At 43.9% G+C, this 27,307-nt stretch overlaps 1 protein-coding gene across 1 annotated transcript in view; it reads left to right on the plus strand.

Annotated features, from left to right (window-relative positions):
- The window catches only part of LOC126191147 (monocarboxylate transporter 1-like), a 210,406-nt gene that overhangs the window by 154,081 nt on the left and 29,018 nt on the right, over nt 1–27,307 (plus strand). The window contains exons 4-5 of the mRNA XM_049931901.1: nt 9,422–9,565; nt 25,649–26,176. Coding sequence (XP_049787858.1) covers nt 9,422–9,565; nt 25,649–26,176 — 672 coding nt within the window. The remainder of the gene's footprint in view (nt 1–9,421; nt 9,566–25,648; nt 26,177–27,307) is intronic.

Raw genomic sequence — 27,307 nt, forward strand, 5'->3', positions numbered from 1 at the left:
CTCTCTCTCTCTCTCTCTCTTATGTGCACATCGATGACTTACAAAATACACCTCACATGGAGTCTTCGTGAGGGGGGCAGTGAAGTCGGACTTCTGATGCAGGTGGTACTCTTTAAGGGATCCCTGGCGAGTCAACGGTGCGTCACACACATTCTGCGTCCGCAAGCATTTCTTCTCATGTAACACCGTCGTGGTGTCATTTTTCGAAAGGAAATGCTCGTCCACGGAAGCACGTTTCTCTACACTTTATCCGTGTGATGTTGAGGTACTCCCGACGTCAGGAAGATTCCCAGATCTGCCAGCGATAGAAAACGTGTGCGTCCAGCTCGGACGCCAATTGCGTTCCTGTGCCAGTGTCCAGTATACCAAAGATCAATTACCACAGCTGTGCGCCATCTTGGCTGAGGAGAGTATACAATAGGTTTATGGCACCCTTTACAGCCGAATCGGTGCATGCCTCCAGGCCAGACGGTGTGCAACATCATACTGATAAGTGGACACATATGGGTGACGTCTTTGCAAATTTTATTCGATTTGGTAATTGCTCAGATGGAAACCCAGTTCTAAGCAAAGAAGGGAAAGCAGAAAGGTGAAAGGAGTATATAGAGGGTCCATACAAGGACGATGTACTTGAGGACAATATTATGGAAATGGAAGATGATGTAGATGAAGATGAATGGTGAGATACGATACTGCGTGAAGAATTTGACAGAGCACTGAAAGACCTGAGTCGAAACAAGGTCCCGGGAGTAGACAACATTACATTGGAACTACGGACGGCCTTGGGAGAGCCAATCCTGACAAAACTTCACCATCTGGCGAGCAAGATGTATGAGACAGTGAAATACCGTCAGACTTCAAGAAGAAGATAATAATTCCAATCACAACGAAAGCAGGTGTTGACAGATGTGAAAATTACAGAACTATTAGTTTAATAAGTCACAGCTGAAAAATATAAACACGAATTCTTTACAGACGAATGGAAAAACTGGTAGAAGCCGACCTCGGGGAAGATCAGTTTGGATTCCGTAGAAATACTGGAACACGTGAGGCAATACTGACATTACGACTTATCTTAGAAGAAAGATTAAGGAAAGGCAAACCTACGTTTCTAGCATTTGTAGACTTAGAGAAAGCTTTTGACAATGTTGACTGGAATACTCTCTTTCAAATTCTAAAGGTGGCAGGGGTAAAATACAGGGAGAGAAAGGCTATTTACAATTTGTACAAAAACCAGATAGCAGTTATAAGAGTCGAGGGGCATGAAAGGGAAGCTGTTGTTGGGAAGGGAGTGAGACAGGGTTGTAGCCTCTCCCTGAAGTTATTCACTCTGTATGTTGAGCAAGCAGTAAAGGAAACAAAAGAAAAATTCGGAGTAGGTATTAAAATCCATAGAGAAGAAATAAAAACTTTGAGGTTCACCGATGACATTGTAATTCTGTCAGAGACAGCAAAGGACTTGGAAGAGCAGTTGAACGGAATGGACAGTGTCTTGAAAGTAGGATATAAGATGAACATCAACAATAGCAAAACGAGGGTTATTGAATGTAGTCGAATTAAATCGTTTGATGCTGAGGGAATTAGATTAGGAAATGAGACAAATAAAGTAGTAAAGGAGTTTTGCTATATGGGGAGCAAAATAACTGATGATGGTCGAAGTAGAGAGGATATAAAATGTAGACTGGCAATGGCAAGGAAAGCGTTTCTGAAGAAGAGAAATTTGTTAACATCGAGTATAGATTTAAGTGTCAGGAAGTCGTTTCTGAAAGTATTTGTATGGAGTGTAGCCATGTATGGAAGTGGAACATGGACGATACATAGTTTGGACAAGAAGAGAATAGAAGCTTTCGAAATGTGGTGCTACAGAAGAATGCTGAAGATTAGATGGGTACATCACATAACTGATGAGGAGGTATTGAATAGAAATGGGGAGAAGAGGAGTTTGTGGCACAACTTGACAAGAAGAAGGGATCGGTTGGTAGGCCATGTTCTGAGGCATCAAGGGATCACCAATTTAGCATTGGAGGGCAGCGTGGAGGGTAAAAATCGTAGAGGGAGACCAAGAGATGAATACACTAACCAGATTCAGAAGGATGAAGAAGCTTGCACAGGGTAGGGTAGCATGGAGAGCTGCATCAAACCAATCTCAGGACTGAAGACCACAACAACAACAATGACATACCATCTCTACCGGCGAAGTCTCATTTTGGTTTCTCCTCCCCTTCTGGTGTTTCACTTTATTTTTTGTTAGTAGGTGTATGAATGAGATTCACACTACAGAATCGATGAATTCAGCATGGAATACGATGATTTTGTTGACCGTGGACTACCATTACTTATTAAACCCCATTCACTATTGAGTAGAGGTAGATATTTCATCCATTCCACATGAAAAAAATAATCTCGAAATTCTATTTGTATTTCATATGCAACAATGTACAGTCTGAAAGCATTAACGGTAAAGTGTTATACGAGCACATTCGACGTTGCAGCAACCGTCAAATTACGTGCCACAGACAATTAATTTCGGAATGTCAAAATGACTATTATGAATAACAAGAGGAGATCTGTTCCTTACAGGACTACAAAGAGAAGCTGTAAGATGTAAAAATATTCTTTTTTACAAAGTCATATCTTACACATCGATGGAGAATCATTTCTGAAAGGTGAAATAATGCTGAATGACAATGTTTTTTTTTTAAATTTTTTTCAACAAAAATACTGTACTTCTAAACAAAATTTAAAAATAAATTAAGAAGCTTTCCTTTATTTAAATTTTTTTTAGAGAATCGTAGCAGATAACAGATTCCGAAAGAAAGTTGCCACACCTGAGTGACACAATACCGCACAGTATTACTTATTATTGCAGATTCATAAAAAATAAATTATCGCCATCAGAACCTTCTCCGTAACATTGCATAGGTACGTCATACAGGCTGCCTGATATTGGTTCCATCTGAACATTTCCTTACGCGTCAGTGTAAGTTCGGTACCCTTCGTACTAACAGCTGATACAAGTTGCTCCTGCGTAAAAGCGGACTGTTGAATAACCGTGCTCAGTTGTACGTGAAGCGAATAGGAAGCAACGATTCAATAGAAGGATACTGTGACAGCGCCTTTTGTAGCCCATATTGAAATATTTCATCAGTTTCGGCGTTACGTCAACTTGGAGAGCAGAGAATATCGACTGTACAGGGAAGAAGGGCCACGCTTCTTTGGCTCTCCTTAGAGCTTCACAAAAATGCTGGAAAATCTGAAGAGACAGCCGCTTTGAAGAAAGGCAGCTGATATGCCCGTCAAACCTTCTTGATTTCCCTAAACATCTGTCTCCCGAGTCCCAAGAAGTAGTCCAAATAATACCAGGTAGCACAGATTAATTACTGGAATGCTCCTCCACGATAAACGTGGCGTAATAAATCATATCGTCCACCATGAATTTCACAGGGAATCTTCCAATTATATACGCACCTACAAAAATCTGAGACCAGCATGTCTATAGCGAATTATTTTCCAAATCTACTTGCTGCGTGTATTGGACGATTTGTTTGGACGGACTGTGTACTTGTGTTAGTTTTGCGTTTCTTCTTCTGATTACGACAAGACGGAAAAAGAGAAGATGTAGCTTTAAGACTCCCTCTGCCGTTATGTAAACTGCTCTGATGTGGTACATGGAACGGCTTTAATTTTAAGAACGAGGTAATTCAGTATTAACTCTTTATCAAGTGCTTCTAGAGATGAATCGTTGGAGATATTAATGGGTTTCTTTGATTTAAAATACTCAGGAGGCAGACACAGTCGCCGTATACATGGATGAGCCTAAAAAAATTATGACCATACACTTAATAGCTTGTCCGCCCATCTTTGGAATGAAATACATCACTGATTCTGTGTATCAGGCATCCATCAGTCTGTTGACAGGTTTGTGGAGGTCTGTGTCATTATATGTCTACGCACAGGTCATATAATTCGAATAGATAACGGTCCGCCGATTTGCGTATGCGATGATGGCACCCGATAGCGATCAAATGGGTTCCATACGATTTACATCAGGCGAATTTGGTCACCGACACATCAGCGTGAGTTCACTACAATGCTCCTAAAACCACTGTGGCGCGATTCTGGCTCCGAGACACGGACAACTACACTGCTGAAAGACGACATCGCCGTCAGAAAGGACATCAAGCATGATGGGATGCAGGTGGTTCGCAGCTGTCATCGCGTCTTCGATTACTATCCCAGGTCCCACGCTAGCGCAGGAGAATGTTTCACATAGCACAATACTGCTTCCCACCAGCCTGCGTCCGTGGCACGCTGCACATGTGGAACCGCCGTTCACCTCGATGATGGCGTTTGTGTAGACGACCATCGACATAGTGTAGCGGAAATGTGATTCACCCGAAGAGCCGATACGTTTCCGTTGATCGGCGGTCGCATTCCAATGGTTCTGTGCCCACTGAAGTCATCACTGACGACATCGTTGGGTCAACATGTGAACACGTAGCGGTGGTCTGTTGCCGAGCTCCACATTTAACAATGTACGATGAACGGTTGGCTCCGAAACACTTGGGAGTGCACCATCATTGTGCTCTTTCGGCAGAGATGCCATAATCACCATCTATCCCACTTTACAGAGCGGACAAGCCTCCGAAAGTTACCTTTTGTGTAGAGTCGTGGACGTCCAACCATTTAGCGCCTAGTGGTAGTTTCACTGTCCTACCTCTTCACGTAGACGCTCACGACAGTAGCACGTGAACATTCGACCAGATTCGCCGTTTTAGAGATTGTCATTTACGGGCTCTGGATAATAACACTCTGTTGTTTGTCAAAGTAGCTTATCTCAGTGGATTTTTCCATTTGCAGCCCTTATCTTCGTTTGCGTGATCGCTCGTCCATTTCTGCTGCGCTTGCGTTCTTTTGTTACCACGTCACGAGCCCGTAACGCCACCAGGCGGCAGTGGACGGTGAACAATGTAGACAGTGGACAATGTTTTGGCTTATCAGTGTATGTTGGTTACCGTTCCTCGTACTTTCGCAGGCAGCGTATCGGTTTTAGCCAAACTGGAGTCCATATAACAAGAAAGATTGTTGTGTCAGAGGCGTTTGAAAATGGAGCTGTGCGTGGACATAAACTGAAATCCTCCAGTACAACGGTAGTGCAACGACTGGCAATCATGGCAACTATCTTTACAACTAACAAAAAAAAAAATTCCGCAGTGAATAGTAATACGGCCCCAAAATTACACCAAGCTGACCTGTGTAAATACAATTTGTATCCAGAAGCACGGTGGTTGTGTTAAAGAAGACGGTGATAACTTTTCTTCCAGAGTCTCACACACTGAGGTACAGTAATATTTGTAAAGGCTTTAAGCTGCTTGTATGCCACAGCCATCACTGTGAATTTTTATGTAGAGAGCGGTCTGGACGTTTCATTTGCTGCCATAAACAGATCAGAAATAGCGTAACTGACACTGAATTTTGTATTACGAGCTCTAAGTTTTGATCTGATCATGGCAGAAGCCGAACCGTCGTAATAGGTGAAAATATATTAAGCGAACTAGAAGGTCGTTGAATATTTTTTGACAGCGCAGCTACTTGTCATAGGGAACTGAATTGCAACGATTACTATATTAGTATGTGAAAAAGACTCCTATGTAGTTGTAATACTTAACAAAGTGGTCCTTTGTTTCATTTCAAAGGGATTCACTCTTGTAACTTTCACAAAACTTCTACGCAGTTCACGAACATTATTTACCACTGAAAAGTTTCACTGTATTATTTCTATTAATTCTATAACCAACTTAGTCAAAATTCGTAAATAATTTCAATGCTTAGCTAGAAGTTTTCAGCAGTAGGACACCTCTAATTCGTGCATGAATTCCGACACTACATCGCTTTATCATTCATGGCATAAAATTCCACGACCTCATCAAAGTATCAAAATATGTTCAAGGCCCTATGATGTGGCCTTTGGATTTTGTGCATGACATTTTTCCAAAATTTCTTAAAGTATAAAACTGATTCTTTTTACTTTAAAAAGAACATCAAACGGAAATATAAGCTAATTTTATTATCATACGACATAAAATTTGTATTACATCCTGAACTGATAATGTTTTCGATGACCTCAGTTAAGGCGCTCGTCATGTTAAATTTATTTTTCTTTTCTCCCTTCCGTTTTGGCCACAAGGGACATAATGGCAGTTACTTCTTATTTGTCCTTTTCTTTTGTTTTATCCGAATATTCTGGCATCTTTTCACGTCTCTTTTCTTTCTTCTGAGCATTTCAAGTATGTTGGCCTACTACTTTTGCCTTGTAATCCTTCTAAATTTAACACTTTACTTCTGAAAATATGTCTTTTTGATGCAGGTTCTTCCATTTTTATACTCCAATATTTTTAACAACTCAGATCCAGATTGTTTACGATTTCCTTCCCCAGTGAGAGCACTTGAAATTTAGTCCCGTCAGTCTCTTTGCATTCTTCCCACATGAAGCACAAACAAATGATCTTATTTTTCTTGTTGCTAGTATAATTTTTATACGTTTACATATATTGAATTACTGCTTCTTAATTTCAAGGCTTACTTCCATCTTATTAGACTTATAATTCTTATAATATTTCTAGTCAGTCTAATTTAAAGTTTAGTGTTGGACACCACTTACTTAGAGACATTCTGATTTCACTACCATGTTGTGATGCATTATTTTTGAACAATTTGATATGTTTTATTATATTTTTTTTATTTCCATATTCCTCGTCCATTATGTGCATTCTTTCAGTCATGACAGATTTTTGTAACCAATTAACTAGATTATCTTTCATCGATACGTGAACTTATTGTCATTTTCTATATGACCATAGTCTATCTGCATACAATTAGCTTTCTTCATACTGCTAGCCATAAATATGGCCTTCTCTGTAGAGATTCCTAAACGCGCTTTATAGGCTGTGTGTTCTAAGAGACTACCTGTATTTCTGCATCTACTACATTTTCAGATAGTACAGTAAAACTTCCTGCAAACCCCAGGCAGTTTAGATCAATAAAGTGTTTTTTCTTCCTAGTTTTATAGATGATACTTGATATTCTTTCAGTTTTTCTAATACACAGTTGAAGAGGTCTGGAAGCCATCACCTTGCCTTACATCTGTATGTGTACCGTACTCGCGAACCCGGTAGTAGTTTGCAACTGGTAAATATGTATGGAAACAGAGTATACATATTAATCTGTCGCCCCCTTTTTTCTCTATGTTCTCGTGCCCTCTCTCTTTGTCCATCTCGCCCTTTCACCCTCTCTCTGTGCGTCACCCCTTGCCCCTCTGTCCTTCACCCCATCTCAATGGCCATTCCCCCTATCCCCCCCCCCCCCACCACCCATCGGTCATGTTACTCCTCTGTCTAATCTTGAGCCTTGTTTATTGTTACTACGACGGAACCTTGATTGAGAGCTGAAGTCACTTAAAATGAGTGAATAAATCGATACGTATCGTTATACGGGGTATGAGGCAAACTTCTCCAGCTGTTGGATCTGTGAGGATGATATCTTCGATGATAGTATTTTAGATAGTTTTAATTTGTGGATGGGTACGATTGAGATTCCGTAATAGTATTCTAATCATAGGCCAATAAACCATAAAATTCCTCTCTTCTGTTTTCTGAAAACCACCAGCAAGAAAGAAGCAGAACAGTACTTTGTTGTGTATGCAATTTTTGTTTGAAAATATATCTGAGGAGAGAGAATATCTATTGGAGAAAAAAAATCTGTCTAATGGTTTACGTGCTCTAGGATCCAATTTGAAATTAAATACGATAAAGAAATCGAAACCGTACATTCTTCACTACACTGCGAAACATTTTCTTTCCCGCAGTTGGTTTTAAAAGTGAAACGTCCCCTTAGAAAAATTATGAATGATTGTACTGGTAAACCTCTACGTTATTTGATTTTCAAACAGGTGAGCAAAACTGAACTTACTCAGAGATTTCTCTCTCTACTTATTCTGATCAACAGTAAACTGACACTCTTTTTTTAAATTTTTTTTTTTAGCGCAACGCAATCTGACTTTCAATAATCCCTACAAAAGAATGGCGCTGACTAACAATAACCTATACCTTTCCTGAATCACTAACCTCAGAAAAATCTTCGTTACTCAAACTACTGCAATACAGTGTGCGCCAATACTGCCAGCTGAATAAAAGATTCTAACTACTGAAGGCACCAACTACTGATAGGCATAGTTAGCAAATGAAAGATTTTGATAGACAACAAACAATGTATTTACCTTAATAGTCTTCAAAAGTCATAATATATATATATATCAGTTCATGACATCCAGTCTTACAAATTTCCTTTTTCTGACGGACACACGTCCAGATCGTCCGCTCTCAAAACTCTGCCATCTCTCTCCCCACATCCACCACTGCTGGCGGCTCACCTCCAATTGCACAACGCTACGCACTGTTCCCATACAACTGCCCTACACTACAAAAGCGAATATTCCAATAATGCAAACCAGCCGCAGACTAGACTGCACACAGCACAGTCAGTGGTTTTCATACAGACCGCTAAGTGGCATTACCAACATAAAAACCTAAACAGCCTACTTACAAAAAATAACATGTACCTTGTTATTTAAAAAAATATATTTCCTGTGTTCGTCCGAATGTTTATTAGAGTATCGCGTAAAAATTTGAAGTAAACCGGTCAAGAATTTTTAAAGATTTTTGGTAACTACGTTAAACAACGACGTGTCCAGTTAGTATATGCGTAGTAATATTAGTGAAAAAGTCGTTGACCTGTGACAAGTGACACAATCAGAGTTCACGACTGACTCAAGCCGCCCCTGTAGATGAAGTCACTGACGCACGTCCTTGCTGTGGTTCTCGGCCACCTGGAGGTGGAAGAATTATTCACCTTCACTGTCTGGACGGAAGTGGGCTGCTTAAAGTTCTACATCGCCAGATCTTGCCCCAAGTTTCAGGATGAAGTTCCTACCCCCTCTGCGGTGTTTTCAGTGAGCATGTGGCTGATGTTCGGATCCGTTCGTCGGACTGGGTCGTCAGTCCCGGCCACCCAATTGGTTGTACGCGAGGAGCCACGTGCTGCCACAGGGTTTCACCCTCTCCCGTCGCCTGTCGTTACATGACAGCTCGCTATATGCTCACCGATTACCTTCACTTGCAATGAACAGATACACTTAAGACACAACTGTTATAAATCACGGGGAAAGGGTCCCACTGAGCGATGAGGAAGGAAACCGTTTCCGATTAGGTGGGCGTCCTTCGGGGTCTCCCGGTCAGTAACACCACAAATCTGTCTAGCACATTCACATGCATACTAATTGCGCTTGTCAGGGAACCTTGGTACTCAGAATGTACGTGGGGAACTATGAGCCCTGGTGTACTCATGCGCTCCTCTCTTCTTGCAGGACTCTTCACGGGCCCACTGCTCAAGAAGTACACGATGCGTCAGGTGGCCATTGCTGGGGGAGTCTTGGTTTCTACGGGGCTCATCCTTACCAGCTTCGCGAATTCCCTCTGGCACATGATCGTCACCTACAGTATTATTGCAGGTAAGTCTAATTTTAACGCAGTTAGCCTTTGCGCTAAGTACGAGGGTCACTCCAAAAGAAATGCGCACTATTTTTTTTTAAAATCCATCTTTTATTCTACATGTTTGAAAGTTTTACAGTGTGTAGATACATCCTTTAGGAACAATATTTTCAAGTCTCCACGTTATTTCCACCCCTCTCAACTGCCTTACGCCATCTTGGAACCGGCGCCTGTATACCCGCACGGTAAAATTCTGGACCAACCTGTTGGAGCCACTGTTTGGCAGCGTGCACAAGGGAGTCATCATCTTCAATACTTGTTCCACGAAGAGAGTCTTTCAGTTTCCCAAAGAGATGATAGTCACACGGAGCGAGGTCAGGACTGTAAGGCGGGTGTTTCAGTGTTGTCCATCTGAGTTTTGTGATCGCTTCCATGGTTTTTTGACTGACATATGACCGTGCATTGTCGTGCAACAGCAAAGCATCTTGCTTTTGCCGATGTCGTCGAACACGACTCAGTCGAGCTTGAAGTTCTTTCAGTGTCGTCACATATGCGTCAAACTTTATTGTGGTTCCACTTGGCATGATGTCCACAAGCAAGAGTCCTTCGGAATCGAAAAACACCGTAGCCGTAACTTTTCCAGTAGAAGGTGCGGTTTTGAATTTTTTTTCTTGGGTGAATTTATATGATGCCACTCTATTGATTACCTCTTTGTCTCTGGCGAAAAATGATGGAGCCATGTTTCATCACCTGTCGCAATTCTTCCAAGAAATTCATCTCCACCATTGTCGTACTGTTCCAAAAGTTTGCTGCATACCGTTTTTCTTGTTTCTTTGTGAGCCACTGTCAACATCCTGGAAACCCACCTGGCACAAACCTTTTTTAACGCCAACACTTTCAGTATTCTGCACACACTTCCTTCCCCTATCCCAACGTAGCGTGACAATTCGTTCACTGTGATGCATCTGTCAGTAGTCACCAATTCCTTAACTCTCTGCACATTGTCTGGAGTGTGTGCAGTACGAGGCCTCCCACTGCGAGGACAATCCTCAGTATTGCCGTGCCCGCATTCATCATGTAACCTGCTTGCCGGCCGACTAACTGTACTGCGATCGACAGCAGCATCACCATACACCTTTTTCAACCTCTCGCGGATGTTTCCCACTGCCTCGTTTTCACAGCACAGGAATTCTATGACAGCACGTTGCTGCTGACGAATGTCAAGAGTAGGAGCCATCTTGAAGACACGCTGTGACAGCGCCACTCACGGTAACGGATTGAACTAAGTTTGAAAGCAACCGGGAAGCATGTATCTACACATTGTAAAACTTTCACGCATGCAGAATGAAATCTGTATTTTTACAAAAATAGTGTACATTTCTTTTAGAGTGACCCTCGTACATAACGAGACATGATAACAAATCAGTTGCCTAGGTCCGAAACGAACAAGAGTTCTTTCTCCGAGGATCAATCTTTTGACTAATACGAGTACTTTGATACCAAGTCGTGGAAAGATAGCAGCACATCGAAACGAGGTGCGAAACTAACATCAGGGTGCACAGAATACAACGGATATACCAGGTAACCAGGACAATTAGAATTAATTGATGATAATTGTAACATTTAATCTTAGCGTCTGCCACTGTAGTTGGTTACTATCATCCTGTGAGTATTGTACGGCTGACACCGCTTCTCCCTTCCCGTACTCCACTTCTTCCGATCATGCCAGTCACCTCCTCGTAGTCTTGCATCCGTCTGGTCCCAGACCTCTCGGATCCAGCTCCTCCTATCCCTGTCAACGCTTTCAACTTTCTGCTTGAATTAACTGGCACCCTTGGCCATCTAATGCCGTCCATCCTTCCGAGATGTCCATACCATTTTAGACGTTTCACCTCTGTGGCGTCTATTATTGATTTATTGACAGCCATAACCTCTCTTATGTTGGTATTCGGTACACAGTCCAGCTTGGAGAAGCCATAACTTCGCCTCTTGAAGTCCGTCTCTAGTGCTAGCAACTACAAGTGCCAAAGAAACTGGTATCCGTATTCAAATACACAGATATTTAAACAGACACAATACGGCGCTGTGGTCGGTAACGCCTATATAAGACAACGCGTGTCTGGCGCGGTGGTTAGAGTAATTACTTCTGGTCGAATGGCAAGTTATCAAGATTTAAGTGACTTTGAACGAGGTGTTATAGTCGGCGCACGAGCGATGGGACACAGCATCTCCAAGGCAGCGATGAAGTGGGGATTTTCCAGTACGACCATTTCACTGTGAATGTCAGGAATCCGGTAAAATATCAAATCTCCGACATCGCTGTGGCCGGGAAAAGATCCTGCAAGAACAGGATCAACGACGACTGAAGAGGATCCTTCAACGTGACAGAAGTGCAACCCTTCCGCGATTGCTGCAGATTTAAATGCTGGGCCATCAACAAGAGTAAGAGTGCGAACCATTCAACGAAATATCGTCGGTGTGGGCTTTCGGAGACGAAGGCCCACTAGCGTACCCTTGAGGACAGGACGACACAAAGCTTTACGTCTCGCCTGGGCCCGTCAACACCTACATTGCACTGTTGATGACTGGAAACAGGTTGCCCGATTCGACGAGTCTCGTTTGAAATAGTAACAAGTGCGTGAATGTGCACGGATATGGAGACAACCTCATGAATACATGGATCGTGTATGTCTGCAGGGGTCTATTCAAACTGGTGGAGACTCTGTAATGGGGTGGACATGTGTAGTGGGAGTGATAGAGGACCCCTGATACGTCTAGATACAACTCTGAAAGGTTTCACGCACATAAGTATCCAGACTGATCACCTACATCCATTCATGTCCATTGTGTGTTCCGACTGACTTGGGAAATTCCAGTAGGACAAAGCGACATTCCACACGTCCAGAATTGCTACGTAATGGCTCCAGGAACACGGATCTGAGTTTAAACACTTCCGCTGATCACCAAACTCCCCAGACGTGAGCATTATTGAGCGTATCTGGGATGCCCTGCAACCTGCTGTTCAGAAGGAACCTCTATCCCCTCGTACTCTTACAGATTTATGGACAGCCCTGTAGGATTGATGGTGTCAGTTCCCTCCAGCACTACTTCAGACAATAGTCGAGTACATGCCACATCGTGTTGCGGCACTTCTACCGCGCTCGTGGCGGCCCTTAACGACATTAGGCAGGCGTACCATTTTCTTTGGCTCTCCAGTGCAATTCCTCTGACGTTTTGTTTATTACCTAAGTTCCTGCTCCGTATGTAGCGATGTTTGCAACATCTGAACGATGTATCACCTTTCTGGTCCCTTCTGTCACTTTGTTATTCCAGAGGATGGAGAATATTTGTCGTACAGCCCTCTAGCCTTGCCCTATTTTATTATTTGAGTCATCTCCACTTTTCCAGTTGGACGATATCGTAACCCCCAGATACTTAAAAGACTTGTATCCCGTGATCTTACTGGCTCTGAACTCCAGGTTACTTTGTGGTATTTATATATTTATTGGTTATTTAGCCTGACCGGATAGAAGCCTCAAGGCTTTCTGTTGCAACTGACCAGGAACAACACATACAAAAAATACCACATAACCATCACAATAATAATAATTTGCATTATGAATTAAAATAAAAATTGGCAATAAAAAAATATAAAATAATGGATGATGTCAATTAGTTATTACGTAACACACTCAAGATAATGATTTGCGTTATTAATAAAAACTAATAATTTCCAATAATAATAATAATAACAATAATACTAAGACTAATAATAATAATAATAATAGACTGGATTAGACGAGCGGTCTGAGGCGCTGCAGTCATGGACTGTGCGGCTGGTCCCGGCGGAGGTTCGAGTCCTTCCTCGGGCATGGGTGTGTGTGTTTGTCCTTAGGATAATTTAGGTTAAGTAGTGTGTAAGCTTAGGGACTGATGACCTTAGCAGTTAAGTCCCATAAGATTTCACACACATTTTGAACATTTGAACAATGAAATAATAGTGGCATTAAGAATGATACAGATTAGTTTAGCACTACTGAAGTGTTGTGTGGTGTTAGAAGTGGAAGGGATATAAAAGAGGAGAGGATTGAAACTGATGTGACCATGGCTGCTAGGAAAAAAGAGAATTTCAGTAGAAAACTCTGTAGTCAGAGGGAGGGAAAAGTGGACGGGGATAGAGAGGGTTGACGAGCGTGAGCCGCAAGAAGAAATAGCTATTGTGACAAAAATTCGGCCATTAGCTGCCTTTTTAAGTTAGGAACGATTATTATTTTTCTATTACTTTGAGGAAGATCGTTCCAGAATCGGGTTCCTGATAGAAGAACTGATTTAGAGAACATGGCGATGTTGTGTAGTGGTACTGATGGAATTTTGCTTTGTTAAGACCGTATATATCTGGTATGTTGTTAGGATAGTAGTGTGAGGATGAAGCAGTGCAATGACTGAGAAGACGATGCAGCAAATAAAAAGTATGGTAATTGTCGCTAGTCTTAAGATGTGTTTTTGTCAGGTTAATTGTGAGGCTCCCCCTCCACACTCCTCTTTTAACTTTCGAAGCATGTACTCAGCATCATCTTGGTCTCCTGCTGTGATGACCTAGCCATATGCGAAGTATGTACAGCATACCTCCACATTTGCTCTTTCATGCTTTAAGCGGTTCCTTCACACAGAGTTTAAACAACGACGGTGCAATAGTACACCCTTGACATAGTGCTTTTGCAACAGGAAACTCCTATGACACTAATTTTCCTACTCTGGCGATAATCTCACAGTCGTAGTTTGATGTAAATAGTTGACACGCCATTATTTTTCATACTTTTCCACAGACCGGTTTTTGGCACAGCATTATCCGTCTTCTGAAAATCCACGAAGACTAAAATATGTCTCTAACTATGTGGGAACGCTCTTTGCTAGATTCGGTAATGTGAATATTCAATCATTACATGAGTACCGTGGTAGAAAATCTGTTGTTCGGATATTATAGCCTCCATCTCTGTTCCTCCAAAGACTCTCTCGTATGATTGTGCTAGTGATGGCTTCACACTTATACTAGGTACGGAAGAAAGATAAAGGTACAGAAGAACGGAATGATTACATCCGTATCTACAGTGGGGTGGCTATAAAGGAGAGAAGTGGGGTCTACACAGCTGTTAGAAAAAAATACAGGAAAGATATAAAATCCTTGGGTCAGAGTAAGAAAATAATCCTCTAAGCCATTCAGTCGTGACCATGGCAACGTATGCGCCAAATGACGAGGCCAAGAAGGAGGAAAGAGAAATTTTATGCAGAGCTAATTGGGTTACAGGAGAAGATAAGTGATCGAAAAGAAATTTTAGTAACTTGAGTGCACCTTCTGGGTGGAGAACTAATGATCCCACTGTTGGTCAGTATGGGGAAAATGTTATAAATGACAATGGCGGCAGGCTGGACGGTTCAGGCATAAGACAATACGTTAATATACATGGGAACAACCGACTCATAGGTTTGAGATAGGTAACTGACTATGTGATAACACGACAGAAAACAAAGCTTTAAGGACGGGACCCCGAATGTGGATCAGACCATTACTTACTGGTTTTAAGGCTCGGCTTTCCCTTTACGCGGAAGGAAATAGTAGGTGAAGAGATGGTAAATGTGACGCCTTCGGAAGTCCGGTATGATCGTTTAAGTTTGCAGCCTATTTCCGTAGATATATATTCTGTTCTTTAATTTTTAGTTTTTAGTTCTTAAAAATCCATAGGGATTGATAGGAAAGAATCGTTAAAGCTTTCATGATTTTTGTGACGTTGTCACAAAAATCGCAAGAGCGTTAGCTTTTCCACATCCTACTACTAGATCCTTACCCATTTCGCTTTTTCTCGTTTATATTGGGCAGTCTTACTCTTTCGTTACCTATTGTTAATTCCTCAACTTTCTGAAATCTTAGCGTTGTTTTGTCCAAATTGTTAGAGAATCCCTTGAAGGTCTACACATTTTTCATGCTGGTATGCAGTCACTTCAAATGTTGTTCTTGTCTCTTGAGTGAGGCGTGCATTGTAGAGGCACATGTTACTTAAACGTCCTCTATCTTTCCGAGAATATTTTTCATAGTGCTGAGATTACTAGCCTCGTCAACGCATTTCTGTAAGTCACCAAAGTATTTGTCCGCTTTTAATCTCAGTAACAGCATAAGCAATGCACATTTGCTACGTTTCAGCCGCTGTTACAAACAGTCACACTTATTTTCTGTGGGATTAAAATCGATTTATTTGATGGACCAGTCGAGGTGCAGAGGTGTGGATGAGAGTTCGTCAAAACAGAAACGTAAGGGTGCATCCTTTTGAAGAAGGTTGTTGTCATCTCGCAAGATACTCATCATGACGAAATCACCTGAATGTTGAAATAAACATCCTCGATCACACTCACGGAAACCTGTGTGTTCGCAAATCATGATACGAGAAACGACATCAGGCCTGAATTGCACCCTCCAAATGTCTCATTGAGCCGTTGGTGCACTCTACGCACTGCGTCATTTGAGAAAACAAAAATGCGAATCCTAGGAACATACTGCGTGCCCCGAATCCATTACTTTCCACTTACGTTGTCTTATCAACAGAAGACGAGCAGCGTTACACTGTGGTGGCAAAAGTCGTGGGATACCTCTTAATATCATGTCGGACCTCTTTTTTTCCCAGCCTAGTGTAGCAACTCGGCATGGCATGCACTGAGCAAGTCGTTGGAAATAATGAGGCTCGATAAGATATTGTGTGGTATCCCATGACTTTTGCCACCTTAGTGTATATTGGCTTTACTTGGGTTGTTGTTGAAGCATTATAATTATTTCAAAATAAAACTCACTACAGTTGTTTCGCCATCGAAACATACACTCCTGGAAATTGAAATAAGAACACCGTGAATTCATTGTACCAGGAAGGGGAAACTTTATTGACACATTCCTGGGGTCAGATACATCACATGATCACACTGACAGAACCACAGGCACATAGACACAGGCAACAGAGCATGCACAATGTCGGCACTAGTACAGTGTATATCCACCTTTCGCAGCAATGCAGGCTGCTATTCTCCCATGGAGACGATCGTAGAGATGCTGGATGTAGTCCTGTGGAACGGCTTGCCATGCCATTTCCACCTGGCGCCTCAGTTGGACCAGCGTTCGTGCTGGACGTGCAGACCGCGTGAGACGACGCTTCATCCAGTCCCAAACATGCTCAATGGGGGACAGATCCGGAGATCTTGCTGGCCAGGGTAGTTGACTTACACCTTCTAGAGCACGTTGGGTGGCACGGGATACATGCGGACGTGCATTGTCCTGTTGGAACAGCAAGTTCCCTTGCCGGTCTAGGAATGGTAGAACGATGGGTCCGATGACGGTTTGGATGTACCGTGCACTATTCAGTGTCCCCTCGACGATCACCAGTGGTGTACGGCCAGTGTAGGAGATCGCTCCCCACACCATGATGCCGGGTGTTGGCCCTGTGTGCCTCGGTCGTATGCAGTCCTGATTGTGGCGCTCACCTGCACGGCGCCAAACACGCATACGACCATCATTGGCACCAAGGCAGAAGCGACTCTCATCGCTGAAGACGACACGTCTCCATTCGTCCCTCCATTCACGCCTGTCGCGACACTACTGGAGGCGGGCGTGAGCGGAAGACGGCCTAACGGTGTGCGAGACCGTAGCCCAGCTTCATGGAGACGGTTGCGAATGGTCCTCGCCGATACCCCAGGAGCAACAGTGTCCCTAATTTGCTGGGAAGTGGCGGTGCGGTCCCCTACGGCACTGCGTAGGATCCTACGGCCTTGGCGTGCATCCGTGCGTCGCTGCGGTCCGGTCCCAGGTCGACGGGCACGTGCACCTTCCGCCGACCACTGGCGACAACATCGATGTACTGTGGAGACCTCACGCCCCACGTGTTGAGCAATTCGGCGGTACGTCCACCCGGCCTCCCGCATGCCCACTATACGCCCCCGCTCAAAGTCCGTCAACTGCACATACGGTTCACGTCCACGCTGTCGCGGCATGCTACAAGTGGTAGAGACTGCGATGGAGCTGCGTATGCCACGGCAAACTGGCTGACACTGACGGCGGCGGTGCACAAATGCTGCGCAGCTAGCGCCATTCGACGGCCAACACCGCGGTTCCTGGTGTGTCCGCTGTGCCGTGCGTGTGATCATTGCTTGTACAGCCCTCTCGCAGTGTCCGGAGCAAGTATGGTGGGTCTGACACACCGGTGTCAATGTGTTCTTTTTTCCATTTCCAGGAGTGTATTTCATAACGCTACAATGAAATAGGAACGTCCATACAAGAAAATAACGTACAGATTACGTAACGCTATAATAAATTAGGAAGGTCTACTAAGTGACCATAGAGCGAGGAACGTACATCTGAATTAAACGTTCGGGGAGTGCAGGGATAAAGCTCGTTTTCTTACATATAGTGGATATTTTCGGGCGGGCTAAAACCTAACAGTACTGACAGTAACAAATTTTCCAATAGCCCTACTCTCTACAGTTTCACATAGAACGGCTACAAACGCAGAAGAGCTACTGCCGTACGTACCCCTAGGAGCACCCTACGCTTTTGCAGTGTTTCTAAATTTCCGTTCAATATGACTGTTCATTACCACAACTCTGCCTGAACACACTTTCACCTTAGCGTATTGGTGCAGACCAGGATCGTAAATTTGCCATCACTCTGTGCCCTCGTTTCATCTTGACTTATCTGACGTTCACAACTTCTAATCGCAAAGAAATCATCGGACATATCAGTCACTGGGCTTGTTACTTTCATTTCTAGAGTGGAGACTTCGGAGCAGTGGTGCAGTTGAAACCTGAAAAAGACTGCAAGCGGATGGCGAATGATGTGCCACGTCGGCTTAGAAGCCCACTTTTCATGTCACGAAAGGTAAGCGTGTTGCTTCCGGGTAGTATCACAACATGCCAATGCGCCGAGCATATTACCTCTGCACTCGTCTCAGTTATTGCCGTCGTTTTTAGATTTTTGTGGAATATACGCACCTGGCTAGTTTCCTGAGCTCCCCCTGTCGTCCAAGCATGGAAGGTACCGATCTACTCCATACAGTTACATCTGCGCTTGTATACCAGGAGCTAAGTGCTGTCTAAAGCAAACAGTACTTCTTGTACGACTGCAACTTCCCCCTTCCCTGTTGCATTCGCAAATGGTGTGAGGTTGATCAGCAGTCGTCTAACCGAACAAACTATATGTGCGCAGAGCATTGTATTTGTTTATGTTGAAGGTCAACTGTGAGTCCTGTGCGAAGTGTTGACCCTGCAGAGGTCTCGTAGTATTTCACTATGACTTTTTTCACGTTGTGACTTCCCTATGATGAACACCATCTTCTGCGAGCAACATCAAGAACCCAGAATGCATCGTTCAGTCAGCAGCGGAGTATGTGTGCATTTCAATGCAGGATGAAGGATTCAGTTAGGAAACAGCCTCTTAGGCTGTGTCTAAGCCATTTCTCCACAATTTGTTTCTTCTCCCACTACGTAAGCATCAGAGCTTCTGGGAATTTAGGAAAGTAGGAGAGAGAAACTAGCAGAAGTAAAGCTGCGAAGGCGAGTCGTGTGTCTGGGTCGTGAGTCTGGCGGAGAGAGCGCTCCCCACGAAACTGAAGGTTCCAAGTTTAACTACCTCAAGAAACGTAAAACATTATGAAAATAGCTATCCATCAGTTCATTTATTCAGTGTCTAATAAAACGATATCAACTTCGATGGACAGTGTGCTGGAGTAGCTCATCTGTTACGGTCATTCATACAACAAGACTAGTTACGAGTTCGGTACAAGTTGAGAGTTCAGCGCACATCACGAACTTCCGACTAACAGTCTTTATACTAAAAATGAACATTGTGAAAGACTGCAAATCCGTGAATAAGGTCCAAGTCCGTCACACCAGAAAGTGAAATTCAGCCACAGCCAAATACGAAAAGTACTCCGAGCTCACAGTTTAGGGCATCCGGCGGATTGGTTGTAAGTGTGTAAACTGGAAAGGGCACTGACCTGTCTTCGCTGCGTAGGCAGCTTTACTCCGCTTTGAAAGCTATGGTGTCACGCCATGTGATTTGGATGAGGGGGGCGGAAGGGGGAAGGGGGAGAAGAGCTAGTCTCCTGCCCGTTGCAGTGTGATCCTGAAGCACACTCCATTGACATAAGGCAGAAAAACCATTTAGTGTTTCTTCTGGCTGTTCTTGGGGTTTACTGAGTTCTTTGAAATTCATTGCGAATCTGGCAGAATGTAGCTCTAAATTTTCTTCTTTGCTGCAAAATAAGGAGATGAACTTTTGCGCATGGTCTTTCGGTAGCGTTCTTGCTTCCCACGCACAGAGTTCCGGGTTTGATTCCCGGCGTGGTCAGGGATTTTCCCTGCCTCGAGATGACTGGGTGTTGTTGTGTCGTCATTCATCCCCATTATCCGCCCCCGGTAGCTGAGTGGTCAGCGCTTGGTGCCGGCACGGTAACTCACCGTGTTTGGTCAGAGGGTTAGCTGTCCTCTGTAGGCTAATAAAAAAAAATTGAGTTAATGGCTCAACGACTAACTGAAACTGGTGTCTTGCGTCGTCCGCACTGTATAGATGCAAAGAACGAAAACAAATAAAAAGAGAGCCGGCACGATAACTCAGCGTGTTCGGTCAGGGGGTTAGCTGCCCTCTGTAATAAAAAAACTGAGTTAATGGATCAACGACGAACTGAAACGGGTGTATTGCGACGTCCGCCCCGAGCAGATACAACGAACGAAAACGACAAAATGAGACTAAAAAAAAAGTGGTCACCGCGACAGACTGTTAACCTAAGGGCCCGGGTTCACTCCCGGGTGGGTCGGAGATTTTCTCCGCTCAGGGACTGGGGATTGTGTTGTCCTAATCATCATCATTCCATCCCCATCGACGCGCAAGTCGCCGAAGTGGCGTCAAATCGAAAGACTTGCACCAGGCGAGCGGTCTACCCGATGGGAGGCCCTCGTCACACGCCATCATCATCATCATTATTATTATTATTATTATTATCATCCCCATTACAGTCGGAGGAAGGCAATGGCAAACCACCTCAGCTAGGGCCTTGCCTAGTCGGCGGTGCGAGTCTCCCGCATCGTCCCCTACGCTCCTCGGAGTATGGGACCTCATCATCTATCTCTATCTTTAGATCAATGTTTTCCAAACTTTTCCTCTTGGCGTCACCTTTGTAATATTTACGGTTTCACAAGACTCCCGTTCATTAATATTACTAAAAGCGATTCTTTTGTAACAAATCATATTTTAAAGAAATAATAATTTTGATACAGGGCGAGTAAAAAATGATTTTACAACAATGATATAGAATCGGTAGATGTGTCATTTTGTAGCAAACAGCCTCAAGTTCGATTCATGTAGCGCATCAGTACCCCATTCCGCCACCAGGAGCGCCAGTGTAACGCACATTTAAAATGGCTAATTCTGCTGGTGCGAAGCGTGCTCCCTGTGGGTTTTGGTTTCATGAGACGAACTCGGCAACAACTGTTCGGCTTAAATTTCGTACCGAATACGCTAAAGAACCTCCAAGCAGACCTACAATTTACTCTTGGCAGAAGCACTTTGTTGAGACAGGTTGTTCACTGCGAAATGATAAATCACCACGTCGCCCGCGAGTATATGGTTACGTAGGACAGATTAGGGAGAGCTTTGCCGCAGTCCACAAAAATCAACGCGTCGTGCGCCTCGCGAGACTGACATTCCACAAAAAACTGCGTAGACTTTTATACCTGAAACCGTGCAGAATCACAAGGCGCAGCACATTAGCGATGCAGATAAGGTTGCTCGTGGGGAATTCTGCGCGGAAATGTTGCATCGGATAGAGAACGACGAGACATTACTGAACACATTAATCTGCGGTGATGAGTAACATTTCATATCAGTGTCATGGTGAACACCTACAAGTGCAGAATATGGGGCAACGAAAATCACATGCAACCCTGGAATACGTTCGTGAAATCCCCAAAGTTAATGTGTTTTGTGCCCTTAGGAAATTGATAGTGTACAGACTCATGACCGAGTGAGATGGCGCAATGGCTAGCACACTGAACTCGCATTCGGGAGAATGACGGTTCAAACCCGTATCCGGCAGTCCTGATTTAGATTTTCCTTGATTTCCCTAAATGCCGGGATGGCTCCTTGGAAAGGGCACAGCCGACGTCCTTCCCCATTCTTCCCTAATCCGATGGGACCGATGGCCTAGCTGCTTGGTGCCCTCCAACAAATCAACCGAAAAATCTTCTTCATGGAAAAAACTGTCACTGGTGTTGTGTATGTGGATATGCTCGAAAACATTTTAAATTTCACAGGTCGATGAAGATGACCGAGATAGGATCGTTTACTATCAGCAAGACGGTGCACCAACTCGTTTCCTCATAGAAGTTCGAGGTTTCCTCGATAATCGCTTCCCAGGTCTGTAAATTGGCCTCGAAGGAGCAACCGCATGGCCACCTCGCTCCCCTAAATTGATACCACTGGACTTCTTTCTCTGGGTTTCGTTAAGGACCGTGTGTTTATTCCTCCACTACTAAACAATTTAGCCGGCCTGAGAAATCGAATCTACGGTGCAAGGAGAGTGGAAAGAAATTGATTACCGGGAGGGATGTTTACAACGTCACAAATGGTAGCCACATGGAACCAAAATGACAACTGACACTTTTATGTGAAACTTGAGATTGTTTGCTACAAATTGACATGTCTACCGATTATGTAAATTTTTTGTATGATTCAAAAGTTATAAAGTCCTTCTTGACTCACCCTATATTTCATTTTTAAGCGTACGTTAAACACAATTTCGCAGATAGAGAACTTTCCAATACTATTATGAATTCAATGACTCATATGGGCTTGACGAGCATTACAAACCTGTCTTATATTAGTGCAGGACCAACTGTCACGGATTTCCTCATACAACTTTGTCAGACTTCTACCTCTAACTATTTGTGTATTGCTCATAATAGAAAATGCACTTTCACACGAATATGATGTAGAAAACTACAGCAAAACGTTAATGCTCTTTAAGTAAGGTAGTTGAATAGAAATCCAGAAGTTGCATAAATCTGATTCTTAGTACTTGAGTTTTAAAGTGCGGTTGTTCTCCAGGCCTGTCAGATCCTCTTCTTTATCACGTCTAAGTTTCCAAATACTGGAAGATGCGAAAGGATTTCTTTTCCAGTCACACTGGTTTATATCTAGTGTTGGGAAATATCCATCTATCCTCTCTTTCTGTCCCACTAAATGATCAAGAATTGATGGGTGTATTTTGTTATTAACTGCACTTGTTTAATACGTGATCCGTGGTTACACTGAAGTAAGATAAGGATGTTTTGTATTATTTTGTCACAAGTTTTCCATTTCTTTCACGTTCTATATTTACCTGTCTCGTGATACGCTTGATACTTCTAAATAAGCGTGAATTCCTAAGGGACCAAACTAGACTTACACTCTACTTAAACTAACTTAACACTAAGGAGAACCCTCACACCCTTGCCCGAGGGAGGACTCGAACCTCCGGCAGGAGGGGCCGCACGATTAGTGACATGGCGCCTCTAACCGCACGGCCACTTGAAAAGTCTAACTGATTGTCTCTAAACTCTGTGCGGCTGATATTACTACACGAGACGTCAGGGTGTCGGGACACACTGTTTGGAAAGCTCTGCTCTAGATTTTGGAGCCGCCATCTGAGGAAATCGTTTTTCGTCGTATTTAGACAGATTCTGTTGTGATGGGTTGCCGTAAGTGAATTGGGTTCTAATCAGGCGATAAATGACATTATTATTGCACGCGTAAAATGTAAGTATTGAAATACATTTACAATCAAAATTTATCTTTTGTTATAAAATTTCTCCTTTTGCGGTGACTGTGGAGCAGAACGTAGGTACATTCACGTACATAGTGCATGGAGGCTTAATTAAAAACAAAAGACTAATATTAATGAATAAATGCAATACTTTTAGTAACTGTGTCACCGATTACGAAGTCTCGTAACCGCTTGGCCCTGACTATTATTAGCACTCAATCTGAATGCATCAAATAAAAATAAAGAATGACAAGGAATTTCCATTAACACAATTGATTAATTAAGTCCCCTGCAACTATAAAAACTACGAAACAACAAAGAACAAGTGTAAGTGTTCTGTGTGTGGTAATGTGACTCAACGTACATGTATCTGGCTCGGTTCTTTCTCAATACGACAAAATATTTTCAACGCCATTTACAATGAACTAATTGAAAAACCAGAAATACTATAACTGCACATAGAAACCAGAATTACAAGTCTTATAAATGAACACGAGCTAGATGCTTTGTTAACTGTACCTGTGAGCAAGAGGGACTATTATTAAAGAAAACTGTAATACCTTTTTACATCATTATACATTGACGAAAGTATTCCATTACACCAGCTTCATAAATCAAAAGCCCATCTCCTTTCTCAAAAATATTCTGACAATTGCATCTTCTTCCATCCATACATTACACCATCCGAACAGTACAGCATTCCAGTCAACACTCAGATCGTCTACTCTCTCGCCCAAAAGAACAACGACTGCCCTCAACATCCTCTGAGGTACTACTGCGGCAGTGGAGGCAGCGGAATAATAATCTTTGGCGCAATCTCTGGCGCTGTGACTCAGTGTAGCCACCTTTCAATAGACAGACCCAGCCTAACACTTGTGTTGAAATAGATTGTCGTTGTGAATACAAATCGAAGCACTGTTTAATAGAAACTCTTTCTCGTAACTCTGTTCGTTCTATAGAATACGCTGGTAGCACCATTCAAAGACCAAGTCCACAAACATATGCAAGGACCTACAGATAAACTTGAAGATTCTACCTGATTGTCTCTAAGTAGAGCACTTGCCCGCAAAAGGCAAAGGTCCCGAGTTCGAGTCTCGGTCCGGCACACAGTTTTAATATGCCAGAAAGTTTCATATCAACGGACACTCCGCTGCAGAGCGAAAATCTCATTCTGGAAACATCCCCCAGGCTGTGGCTAAGCCATGTCTCCGCAATATCTTTTCTTTCATGAGTGCTCGTTCTGCAAGTTTCGCAGGAGAGCTTCTGTAAAGTTTGGAAGGTAGGAGACGAGCTACTGGCAGAATTAAAGCTGTGAGGACCGGGCGTGAGTAGTGCATGGGTAGCTCAGTTGGTAGAGCACTTGCCCGCGAAAGGCAAAGGTCCCGAGTTCGAGTCTCGATCCGGCACACAGTTTTAATCTGCCAAGAAGTTTCTGATTGTCTCTAAACTCGTTGCCACCAGACATGGTACCCTTCTCGCTGCTTGCTGTGGACTAGGCATTGACTGGACCATCGCATGATGTAGAACTGACTCCGTGTTTGTGCGTCGATCCATTTCAAGACAGGTCGCTGACTGTGGTGCGGCGAACTTTCATGGGTGAGCAACTTTGTGGTATCGACAACAGAGGCCAGTGCTACGTATATAGACTATACTGCAGCTTCTGTACTCCTCTAGCCAAGGTGTGCTCAGTAAGGGATAAACATAAATTTCTGTTACTCTCTGTCCAAACTGTCATCGGGCGCTCATTTGTTCCAACCACGGTGAAAATCAAGACCCTTCATCTACGTCTATGTGATTACTCTGCTATTCTCAATAAAGTGCCTGGCAGAAGGTTCAGTGAACCACCTTCAAGCTGTCTCTCTACCGTTCCACTCTCGGACGGCAAGCGGGAAAAACTCACACTTAAATTTTTCTGTGCGAGCCCTGACTTATTTTATCGTGATGATCATTTCTCCCTATGTAGGTGGATGCCAACAGAATATTTTCGCAGTCGGACGAGAAAGCTGGTGATTGAAATTTCATGAGAAGATCCCGTCGCCACGAAATACGCTTTTGTTTCAATGATTGCCCCTCCAATTCACGTGTCTGTGATACTATCGCCCCTATTTCGCGATAATATAAAACGAGCTGCCCTTCTTTGTACTTTTTGCACCGCAGTCTTCCACGATGCTATTGGGGTGTAGCAATGTTTCGTCTTGGTGCTACAATTTCACGAATGTCTTATGATTGAGAATGTTCTAGGATGTGATGAGTAAGTCAGACCGATGTCGGCAGGACTGGGTCTGGGCCTGGTGACGCCGTCCAACTTCCTGGCGGTGAAGACGTACTTCCGGAAGGCGCGCGGCCGCGCCGTGGGGCTGTCGCTGGCGGGCACCAACGCCGGCCAGATGGCGATGCCGCACGTGGTGCGGCTGCTGCTCGAGACGTTCGGCTTCAGCGGCGCCGTGCTGGTGATCGGCGGGCTCACCATGCACGGCTTCACCGGCGCGCTGCTCTTCCACCCGCTGGAGTGGCACGCCGCGCGCCAGCCCCTGCCGCAGGAGCTGGAGCCGCTCAAGGCCAACGGGAACAACAACAACGACGGCGACAAGAAGGAGGGGGAGAGGGATCCCGACAAGAAGGACGGCCTGCTCTCCCCCAAGAGGCAGGGCCCGCGCCGCAACGCGTCCGCTGTGTCGCTGGCCAGCTCCAGCACCGGCGACGTCATCGACATCGAGATCGACGAGCGGAAGCGGCCGCAGCTCACCACCACAATGGAGGAGGCCGGCGAGGAGGAGGCGCAGGAGACCAGGCCGGAGCCCAGTAAGACCCTCCAACGCTCTTCCCACCGTCTGCTCCTTTACTTTTGGAGGAGACTCTAATGTTGGATCTAGTGTTGGGTTCTTTTGGAAACAGACGTTCCACAAGCTTACATTGTTTATATTTCATATATTTATTGTGGTGTCACCGCCAGACGCCACACTTGCTAGGTGGTAGCCTTTAAATCTGCCGCGGTCCGTTAGTATACGTCTGACCCACGTGCCACCACTATCAGTGATTGCAGACCGAGCGCCGCCACACGGCAGGTCTAGTCTAGAGAAACTCCCTAGCACTCGCCCCAGTTGTACAGCCGACTTTGCTAGCGATGGTTCACTTATTACAGACGCTCTTATTTGCCGAGACGACAGTTTACCATAGCCTTCAGCTACGTCATTTGCTACGACCTAGCAAGGCGCCATATTCAGTTACTAGGAATGTATTCTGAACAGATAATATTGTGAATCATGTACCGTCAAGAGCGACGTTCATCAGTAATGGATTAAAGTTAAGCATCAAACTAATTACATCCGCTTTCTGAATTCTCATTCCTTGTCATGTTCCAGACATCACGTCAGTGTAGTCCTTCCCTCCTCACGCCAGCCTGCGTGAGCTAAAACGCGTGAATTTTGGCCTCCACTAGTAACACGGTGTTGCCTCTTCTGCCAACACGACGTTTATCTTTCGTTCTTTGCGACTAGCTTTGGGGTTTCAGTCCCTCCCAGGGTGAGTGGGACTTTTTTTAAATTTGTTGTTCCCAACTCTGTCTTTATTTTTACTTCATGTATTTCCCTTTCGTTCTTGGGGTCGCAGTCCCTCTAAGCGTGATTGGTATATTTTTTGATTTCTTGCTTATACAGGGTTGTACCAAAAGTAAGGTTCCCATATTTTTTACAAATAGTAAACATTGTTTATTGTTATTAATTTATACATCGTTGAAAAGCATACACTTTTGTCTATTTTTCAACAAAGTCCCCATTTTTGTCGACACGCTTTTGAAGTCAGTGCTCCAGCTTTTGTATTTCTAAGCCGAAGAAGTTTCCCACCAACCCGTTGAGGAAGCGTGTGACTTCTGCTCGGACTTCATCGTCGCTCTTGAAGCGTTTGCTACCTAAGTGTTCCTTTATCTTGCGGAAG

This window comes from Schistocerca cancellata, chromosome 6 (genome assembly GCF_023864275.1).
Source record: "Schistocerca cancellata isolate TAMUIC-IGC-003103 chromosome 6, iqSchCanc2.1, whole genome shotgun sequence".
Taxonomy (NCBI): Eukaryota; Metazoa; Arthropoda; class Insecta; order Orthoptera; family Acrididae; genus Schistocerca; species Schistocerca cancellata.